The sequence below is a fragment of the Vigna umbellata genome, chromosome 1, assembly GCF_029865625.1.
Source record: "Vigna umbellata cultivar VRB3 chromosome 1, Vumbellata_1.0, whole genome shotgun sequence".
Classification (NCBI taxonomy): Eukaryota; Viridiplantae; Streptophyta; class Magnoliopsida; order Fabales; family Fabaceae; genus Vigna; species Vigna umbellata.
In genome coordinates, this window is record NC_142165.1 from 86060318 (window position 1) to 86071395 (window position 11078).

Genomic DNA, 11078 nt, shown 5'->3' on the forward strand with positions numbered 1-11078 from the left:
CATAGTTAGAATTAAAATTTCTTTTGGAGGTGCAGGACGAGGGTCGTGAGGTGCAGGAAGAATGACTCAAAATACTTTGATCTAGTTAAACGAATCCCCAGGTCATCCAGGTGGTGCTTTCATAGATAAGAGATTTGACAGTACAGGTAGACCTGTTGCATAGGATTCCAGTAGAAGCTATCTTCATTCTCAACGTCTTCCCTCCTATAACGGCTACATTTTCCCACGAGCTCATTCATACGCTCCATTACTCTAAATAAAACGACAAACTTATCCCCTTTTCTAACTCCTTTTTTTCTTTTAATTATTATTTTTATTATTTTCTTTCCGCTTTAGAAGACCGTTACTTTTCTTCTCTTCTCCCCCTTAAACCCCCACCCATCACTTCCTCACACTCCGCCACTTTGCCATGACGGTCGCAAGCGAAGCCTCCGCACGCACCAAGAGGCTCGTGAAACTCACGCTCTCCCTCCTCCGCCTCGGCTTCAACTCCTCCAAATGGTACTGCACTCACCTTATTTTCTCTCTTACTCTCGTTGTTGTGTAATAACGAAAATCAATGGCTGTCTTTTCTGCGGTCAGCAAAACGGCAGCGAAGATGGCGGTGGCCAGGATCAAGCTGCTGCGGAACAAGAGAGAGGTGGTCGTCAGACAGATGCGACGAGACATTGCTCTTCTTCTTCAGTCTGGTCAAGATGCCACTGCTCGTATCAGGGTAACACAAAACCCTACATTACTTTATTATGTTTTATATTAACAGTGCAAAAATGAGTATTCTTCTTATTATCAATTTCTTCTCTCTGCATCCACAAACATAAACTTCTTAAATCGGATTTTATCTGGGTAAAATGTTCTCTATTTGGATTCTTTTATGCATTCTTGATTTGATCTTTACACGTTACTAATGTGGGACCAAATTCATAACTTCCAACAGATCAAATTAAAAATGTGTTACACGTGACCAAATTAAGAATGTCATTGGTTAGGCTTAATGGTGACAACCACCGGGTACCATTGTACATGTAAAACCAATTTAATGAATTTTTATGTGCTGTTGGTACCTAATTCAAAATTTGTTGGAGGTGTCGGCACTAAATTATATGTTTAATCTACATTACATCGTTTACAGTTTTTGTTTCTGATCATTCGTGAGAATTTTCGAGGACACTCGAAATAACAATGCTGTTAGATGTTTATGTTAGTTGGAAATGAGGACACAGTTTTTACCGTTTGGTTTAGTAACAGTTTCTGATTGAGTTTCTTTCTGTATTTGATTAGTAATGCAAACTTGTTCCTCGATCTAGGTTTCCCCATGCCGGTTTTCTTTAGTTCCAAACTTTCTGCCCCCATTGTTTTTTGTTTTATTGGACCGTTCCATATTTTAGTTCTTCTCTTCCTGGTATCCAATCTGTGGTTTCTTTGCTTGCCAAACCTTCGTATTCTGTTGTTCAGTTTTGCCGTATTTCTCTCCTGAAACCTGTTATCTTCTGCCTCATTCCCCCCAATAACGTCAAGAACATGCTTCTTCTTCATCCTTGCTGATCTGAACCCTGAGCAGCTCCTGAATCCTTCAAGACCGTAGCGGTGATACTAGTTGATGGAAACGGGTAAATCTCAATTGCAATTGCAAATACAGAACACTGCATCACTTTGAGGGTCAACACCTCCCTAGTACTTTGAGAGTCAAAGCCTGCGTTCTATTTTTATACACGTGATATCGTTATTTTTGGACTTGTTACTCATATTTTTCAATGCTTAAGGTTGTAGATACTGATCTCTTTAGTTGCTTAAGGCGATAATAAGAAAGGGTTAGGATATGTGACAATGAGATATAGCTTTTATTTCAGAACAAGTTGTCGTGTAGCATGGGGCGGCTGATAATATCTTCTGATCGTTGCCATATCTAAGCATAACGAATGTTTTTTCCCAATTTTTATCACCATGTCATCTCCTGTCTAAAGGCTTGAGACATCTCGTGAACATTTTTATATTAAAAATAGGCCAAGCTACTTGTTTAAGTCGAAATTTCTAGTTTCCAATAAGCTTTTTTCATCATGGTATCTTTCTCTGACTACATAAAGCTAGACTAAAAGTAACTTGGTACGTAAATATAATGGTGCCATGTAACATTATCAAGATGAGACCACATGCAATTTTATAATATTTACCATTAGTGGCTTATTGCAGGTTGAGCATGTCATGAGAGAGCAAAATGTTTTGGCTGCAAATGAGTTCATTGAACTCTTTTGCGAACTAATTGTGGCCAGACTCTCAATCATTGCAAAGCAAAGGTTCAGTATTTGGAAACTGGTTATTTTATTTGGAAACTGGTTCAGTAATTGTGGCCAGACTTGAAATTCTGATGTTAATCCTACTTGGTTCAGGGAATGTCCAGCAGATTTGAAAGAAGGAATCGCTAGCTTGATATTTGCAGCCCCTAGGTGCTCTGAAATTCCAGAACTTGTATCACTTAAGAATATCTTTGAGAAGAAATATGGGAAAGATTTTGTGTCTGCAGCTGTTGATCTTAGACCTAGCTGTGGTGTAAATCGCCAGGTTAGCACTTTACTGACTGCAATTTTACTCGTATTTGCCAATAAAATAAGCAGCTTTTTGGATTTCTATGCTTTGTAGTATTAAACTACCTATTTTCTATTAATCCTCAAAAGTATTCAGACAAATTTTTGTGAAATGCAATGGATTTTTAGTTGATCGAAAAACTCTCAGTACGAACACCTCCTGGTGAAGTAAAATTGAAAGTGTTGAAGGAAATAGCTAAGGAACATCAAATTGATTGGGATACTACGGAATCTGAGAAAGAACTTCTGAAGCCTCCAGAAGAGCCAATAGTACGTATTGTGTCTTGATCTTCCTTATTTTATTATGCTTTGCAACCATTTTTATTAATGATCGGGCTTTTTCTCTCTCATCAGGATGGGCCACGTACTTTTGTCAGTGCAAGCAGCCTACCAGTGAAGCCTTCCACAAATGTATCGGTTGAATCAAATAGGCCAGCTACAAGGTGATACATATATTATAGCCAACCCAATTAGATGTGTTCATTATATTCTCATTCACTAACTCTAATAGGATTTTTGGGTGATTTCTTCAGATTATCAGGTGGTGGAAAAACGGATGCCGTGCATTATGAAGATTCTAGGTCTGCTGCTGAAGCAGCAGCTGAAGCAGCTAAGAAGGCAATTGCTGCTGCTGAAGTTGCTGCTTATATGGCTAAGAAGGAATATAATGAAGCTCCTCAACCATATGTTTACTCTGGGACCTTCCAAGCAAACAATCCTTCAACTGAGGACAAAATGTATAGGTCACAGAGCTTACCAAGATCTGATCAAGTGAAAATTGAGGAGGATTCATTGCCTAAGCAATATGGTGGAAATGATCATCGGAGGCACAGCTACCATCCAACTTCTGCTAATTCAGATATTAAATTTGATGAATCAGATTGTGATGAAGAAAATGAAGCAGAAGAGCCTCGTCCTACTTTACCCCCTAATCGGCTTCCACCACCGGTACCCTCATCTCTGGCTAAACAGGATAGCAGCATTCATCGTGTTCATCCCAAATTGCCGGATTATGATGAACTTGCTGCGCGCTTTGATGCACTAAAATTCAGAAAGTAACAATCCTGAAACCCAACCTTTGGCAGCCAGTCTATTTAATTAATTTATATTTTTATACTACACATGTAAGAATATCATATTTTGTTATAGAGATGCTAAGAATGTAATGGATGTTATACTTTGTTATGTACGTTTCAAATTCAATATTGTACCGTCTCCCTCTAGCTATTTGGATTCTTTTTTTTACAGAAAAATGTTTATTTCTTTTTGTATGATTCTTTTGAAATTGGTTATGCGAAACCACGGCGAACTGTGGCTTATGGACAACTCACACATCATAGCATCCTCCATGCAATGCCACACTTTGGAATCGTGACAAGTATATGGATACTCCTCTTCTTTTGTTTTTAAATATGTAAATAATGATTAAAATTATAAATATAACACAATAAATTTATACTACTTTGTATTTTTACTTTCACGATAAATGTATAAATGTATTACAAATAATAATTTTTTTCATGTTCCGTTTCTGTTTTCCAATAAATGGATATTAAAAAGTAATTATAAAGTTATGTCAAATTTAAAAATTAATGTAGATATATATAAAAATGTCTAACATAATCTTATTAGAAGCAGCTTTCATGAAATTTAATAATTGTTTAAAATATTCAAATTTATTGTATTTTAAATTTCTCTTTTCAGTATAAAGTATTAATTATTCAAAAATATTAATATTGATTATAATTTTAGTTGATTTTTGTTAATGTTATTTTTTTTTTAAGTTCGTCAAAATTATTTCAATTAATATTATTAAAGTTCTATTTTTATTGACATCAATCAAGTTGGTAGTTATCGATAAATTTTAATTACTAGTGAATATATTTGTCAGTAATTACCGACAAATGTATTTGTTAAGATAATTATTAACGATCATAATTAATTATTTTTGACAAAAATATTATTGATAGATTTTTGCTTATCGATAATTTGTAAAAAGAAAAGAAAATACGAATAAATTTTTGACGATAGTAATATAAGATTTTTTTTTTTTACAGTGACAATGGTTGTTCTATAGAAACCTAGGATAGGAAAAAGCATTGCTCAATTTGAAAAAGTGAATCAAAAGGTTTTAAGCCATCAAACAAAGCTAGTTGCAATTTGTAAGGGTGAAAAGTAGGAGGTAGTGTATGTTGTTAGCTATAGGTAAAGGGCATAGTGGAATTGTGGTAGAAATAAGGAGTTATATGTATATAAAAGGAAAAATGGTGTAGTGGGGGAAGCAAAAGAAGTGTTGGTGGAGTGTGGAAATGGTATAGCTGTAGTTGAAATGTTATGTGGCGAAGAGGGATGGTGGAATAGGTTAAGTGACCAAGGGAGTATGACATACAAGGGGGTTAGTAGTAATTGGAAGGGTGAAACCATGATTTTGGGAAAATCTTGATAAGTAGTAGGAACGTTGTTCACTATAGATGATGAGGAAGGTGTAAGGGTACGTTTGGAAAGACAAAAACTGATTTTTCAATGTTTCCATATACTTGCTTGGAAAGTATTATGGCAGATCTTTATTGTTTCCATGTGACCTTGTATTGTCGTCAGGAACTCATGGATAGTTTTGAGTGAATCATTTGTATGTTTGGTTGATGGCTTAGGAGCCATTGAGATGGATAAGTGAAAATACCAAAATAATTAGATAATGACAATTATTACTCTAGAGAATCTATACTTGATAAAAATAAAATAAAGGACAAAAATAATAAAAAGATACTCCTCATTCATTGCTCTTACCCTATTATCCAGAATAATATAAATACCAAGCAGGATTGCAATACAATTTAACTTAAATAAATTTAAAAATATAATCTTTCGTTGAATTTGATTTTTGAATATTACATTCGCTGGAAACATATATCATAGCGCCCAAGCGCATACCATATGAAACAAAAAAATGGTTCGTAGCTAAAAAAATTATAAAATCATCAATGTAGACATAAATCGTATAAAAAATACGATGAATTTTAAGACAACTAAACATTTTTTGTTTGTAGCCAAATTGAGTAAATGTGAATGTCGGTGAAACTTACAACAAAAACCAGACTGTATGTTTTGCATCATAAGGAATCCGCATAGGGACGATTCAATTAAAAATTTATATTCATCTTTTGTCGCATATATCAACATTCTTATGGTACTAAACAAATATTAATTTGTATAATTATATACATAAAATTAAGGCTGGACAAAAATAACTGATCTGTACTATACTATAGTTAACTATACTATATTATACTTAAAAAAATTGATCCATTTTTACTAAAAGTTCAGTATAGTATTTTATGGTTTAGTTTTTAAAAACTGAACTTATAAAAGAAACCGTTCAAATAAAAAATTAATAATGAATTTTTTAAGACAAAATTTTTTTATCACAAATTTTTATATTTTTTTTATCAATAAACATATATTACTTTTTAAATAATATTATTTTAAGTAATAAAAGTAAAATATTTTTTTTTAAATTTAATATTATTAAATGATTAAGTAATATAAATCATAAAAAAAGACTATATAAAAAAATAATACTTTAAATATATTATATTCTTTAACATATTATTAAATATGTAAAAATATGTTAAAAAAACTTTTAATGATATTAAAATGTGTGTAAGCGCACACACTAAAATAACTATTTATTTTAAAAATCAACTTACTTTAAAATAAATATTAATATTATTATTTTTAAATGATAGTATTTTACATACTAAAACTAAAATATACTTTTTAACGTTAAATTTTATTAAATGAATATAGGGTTAAATATGTTTTTAGTCCCTAAACTATTGGTCGTTTCTGGTTTTCGTCCCTCTTCCAAAGTAAGGTACAATTTGGTCCTCAATCTTTAAAAAACGTTCGTTTTAGTCGAAAAAACGAACGTTTTGAGGACTAAAACGAGGACCAAAAACAAAATTTTGAGAACTAAAACGAACGTTTTTTTAAAGAATGAGGACCAAATTGTACCTTACTTTGGAAGAGGGACGAAAATCAGAAACGACCAATAGTTTAGGGACTAAAAACATATTTAACCCATGAATATATAATGAAATATCATAAAAAAATAGTAATGTAGCAAAAATAATTAATATTATAGAAATATCAAATGACAAAAAAATTAACAAACGTTTATTAAGAGTAATTTTTCTAGTATCATTTTTTATTATATTATAATAATTAATAAATATTAGTTTAATTTTTACATAATAAAATATAAATAATAAATAATTGATTAATAAAACAATTTTATGAGGGAACAAAATAAATATAAATAAAAAATTATTTTAAAATAAAATAAGTAGATAAAAAGATAAAATAAATTATATACACATATAATGTAAGGGCCTGTAAATGAATGAGGGACCATTGGGCCTTATGGGGGGCAGCCAAGCCCATTAGTCTAAGGCCAGCTTAATCTTAGGAAGGGCTTCTCAGAGTTTTTTTTTTCTTTCACTATCCTGAGCTCTTTCCTTTTCTCACTCTAAAACCCTTATCCTAAAATTTTTCTCTGACTTCTCTCTATATTCCCAGCTCCTTGAACCATAGAAATTCGATTTTGGTGCTACCCAAGCGTTCGCAGAGTAGAGGGCTTCATTTCTATCGAACATCCTCTTCATTCTGATCGGTAAGTTATTTATTCCCTTCTCCTTCACTGTCCTTGAACCTAGGGCATGCAACGTTACTGTTTGCATGTTACTAGTGGATTTCGTTTTCGTACATTCCACTTAATCAAACTCTAAAAGCTGATGTGGTCACCACTTTGGTGGCAGGTTGAGTTCTTGTGTTGTCAAGGGTACTGCTAGGGCAGTTTTAGTAGTTGTGCTTGGAGAAATCCAAGTAAAGGGAGCTAGTTATGTTTTGTTTGAACTATATGATGTGTATGCTTGATAATTTCTGATTATTTACTGTTGAGTTACATTTTTATGGTGAGCATGTTGATTTGTATCTGCTGGTTGTGTGGAAGTTGTGTAACCATGGTGTGTTGAACATTATTTGACTTGGATGAGGTTGTTGGATGTAATGAATTTCTGGTCCGGAGTAAGAACTTTGTAAAACAGTCAATATGAGTAGTAGGTGAGTATACAGGTACTGTTTCAGGTTAGTGTGAAGGGAAGTGATGCATTGTAGTTGGGTAATTGGAGTCTAGAACATATAGTACAATTTGGATGAATTGTTGAGAGTACTTTGTTGGTAGGATAAAGGAACCTTAAAAACTTGAGTTGGCACATCTCTGATCATAAAGCAGCCCTGGTCTGATCCAGTCAGTTGTGACTAGTCATATGTGCTGACATCGAAGGTGAGTTTGATGCGTTCAGACATTAGGTTCTTCTCCGATGACCAATTGGGTAAGTTGGGCTAGTCTAGATGAGTAAATTGGAACTGGTTAGGGTCAGAAAACTGAGTAAAGTCATTAGCAACAAGGTAGAATAGAAATTGGGTCCTTAGTTTAATAACATTAGAGTTTTAATGAAAAGTTTGGTAGTGATTACTTTAGAATCATGTTAATGTCACTTTAGGAGCGCCTAAACAAGTTTAACTAGGTATGAAATATGAGTTTGGGGCATTAGAAGTTGGAAGAAAGGTCTAGAAGTGGTAAGGAATGGTTGAGTAGATAATTCTGCAGAAATTTCGTTCTACTGATTATGCAGAGTCGCTATGCGAGTTGTCTCGCATAGCGAAACCCTGTAGAGGGTGCTCACTGTCTGGGAAATTCGCTATGCGAGCTGGTGCGCTGTGCGAATTACCAGAGGGTGATGCTCTTTGTTTATGGACTCACTATGGCGAATCCTGTCGCTATGCGACTGGTGGTGGTCTAGGATCACTGCCCATTTAATTTGAAGGGCGAGTGGGGTGCATAGTGAGAGCTTTGGGGAGGTTGGTCTCTGTTTGGGTTCTCGCATAGCGACCTGGGTGCGCTATGCGAGAGGTTTGAAGTCTGATGTATGCTGCGACTTAATTCGCTATGCGAATTAAGGTGTGCGCTGTGCGAGATCCTCCTGTCTCGCCTTGCGGAAAGGATGCGCTGTGCGACTCCTGTTGGGTCAAGTCTCTTCTTTTGATATCTTTGATTGGATCAATTGCTTGGAATGCATAGTATGATGTGATTTATGTGGGAAGTATGTGAACACATGAGAATTGTTGGATTCACTGTGATAATATGATGGTATCTGGTTATTCATGTCTTGGGTTAAGTTTCAAAGTGACAGTATGGTTCATGGACGTAATTCCATGATCCTCAAGGAGAGGATACATGGTGGTGCCCTGGTGGTGTGTAGAATGATTGCATGGTAGCTCAGTTTTGGGGGTTTTCCTGAAACTACAATGATCAATCATTCTCAAGTAGAGAGGATTGAATCATGTGGTGAGTAGTAGCAGGAGGTCCTAGTCTTGGAGGCTTCCAGTATGCTCCAGGGCGCGGGACGGACTAAGCTCGTGAGTGTGGTAGGGTGGAACCCATTGACAACGGCTTTGCAAAGCAGTAGATGCCACCACGAGTGCATAACCCACCATAGCTCGGTAATCATTCTAGTCCGGACGAGTCAATTTATAAAGTAACAAGTCTTGTGATGTCATTTACCATGTTTGAGTGACTTTTGCATGTCGTGTGAGGTTGAATAACATGCTTTTTATATCTAGCTCACCCTTGCTTGTTTGTGTTGCTTGTGTATGTTTCTTTTGCAATGATCATCCACTTGGGTGGGAGCAGATGGCGAGGAGGATACTTTGGAAACAGCTCTTGACGGGGACGATAGTGCTGCAGCTTAGATTTGCTAGCTTTTATTCCATGAACTCATATTATTTTGAAGAACTTTAGTGCATTTAAAGTTTTAAATTTTCTGAAATTTTCAGGGAGAAACTCTAATACTCTAGTTTTCAATTTCACACTATTTTAAGGATGACTGTAATCCTAATTACTCTTGACTGTTTTCCTATATTATGCATGATGACGTCTTTATTATATGTATGCCTTTTTTATATATTTTGGGACGTCACATATAAAACAAAAAAATATAAATAAAAAATTAAAAAAATAAATATAAAAGTAAAATAATATTCATGACAAAATAAATATAAATAAAAAAATAAAAAATAAAAAATAAAAAATAAAATAAAATAAATAAATAAAGAATAAAATAATTTTCATACACATATAATAATAAAAGAAATATAAATAAAATAGAAAATAATAATATCAAATAATTTAAAAGTTAATTTGTAAGACACTTATGAATAAAATAAAATAAATATTAAAATAAATTTCAATTAAAAAGAACATGTATTGTTATACTATTCAGTTTAAAAACTAGTACAATTCAGTTTAAAAACTAGTACATTTCAGTTTAAAATTAGTATAATTCAGTTTAAAATTAATATAGTTAGTAGTTCAGTTTAGTTTATATTGTAGTTTAGTATAATTTAGTATAGTTCAGTTCAGTGCAGTTTGATAAAACAAAAAACAGTTCAGTTCAGTTTGTCTGAACTATTTTATAGTTCAGTTCAGTTTAAACAAATTAATTTTTAGTTTAGTACTGATTTTAGTAATACAGTGCAGTTCAGTTTTATTTGCCCACCCCTACATATAACAAAGTTTAAAAATATTTTTTTCGTGCATTTTCTTATCTTTTTAAAGACATCAAAATTTAAATTACACTTCTTTCTTCTTTTCATCCCTTTATCTATATAAGATGTAAATTTTATCTGAAGTGAGTTATATAAGTTCATTCATCTGAATACCTGTACATAACAGGGGAAACAATTATTGTTTATTGAAGAGAAATCTGAAAGGAAAGTGACCTTTTGTAGAAGAATGAAAAATTTTGTTGGTAACTCTTTGGATCTTGTTGAGGATTTTGCTTGCAGCGTCTGATTTTGATTCTACAGAAGAAATCAATGTCAAATGCTCAAAATTTTGTAAAACTACAAAACATGATTTTGTTGGAGGAAACGAATATACCTTTCGACAACTGGCCGTTAAAAGACAATTATACAGTGACTGTACCACTTATTTGTCCAAAATCTACTAGTGTTCCAATGCAGCTAAGATCTTACTGGAGTCATGCAATAGAATCTATTTTGGCTAACATCTGTTATATATATGCCATTGTTTTTAACACTTTCTTTTAAAACTTTTCATTCATTTTTTAACTTTTTATAATTTAAAAATTAATTATTATATTTAAATATGTTCAGACCAAGAATAGTTTTAGATTTCTATGATTTATGATCTTATTTAAAAAGTAAATTCAAGTTTAACATCTTATACACATGTATTTCAAATAAATTTTTTTTAAACTTATGACTTTGATATATTTTTTTATATTAGAAATGTCTTAATAATTTTCTTGGATTGTTATATATATGGAAAGAGAAATAAATAATGGAAGGTGAAGAAGTAAGATATAAGTAAAAATATAGTTTATATTATAAAAAAAATGAAAGAGAAATAAATAT

The 11078-nt window shown here is 32.8% G+C and overlaps 1 protein-coding gene across 1 annotated transcript; it reads left to right on the forward strand.

The window, feature by feature from the left end:
* Positions 1-240: 240 nt before the first annotated feature.
* Positions 241-3802, forward strand: LOC124845808 (Regulator of Vps4 activity in the MVB pathway protein). The gene is made up of 7 exons (XM_047322988.2): positions 241-501; positions 583-715; positions 2188-2291; positions 2385-2556; positions 2709-2849; positions 2934-3022; positions 3113-3802. Exons 1-7 carry the CDS (start codon positions 410-412, stop codon positions 3636-3638), a joined length of 1257 nt encoding a protein of 418 aa, XP_047178944.1. The 5' UTR covers positions 241-409; the 3' UTR covers positions 3639-3802.
* Positions 3803-11078: the final 7276 nt, after the last annotated feature.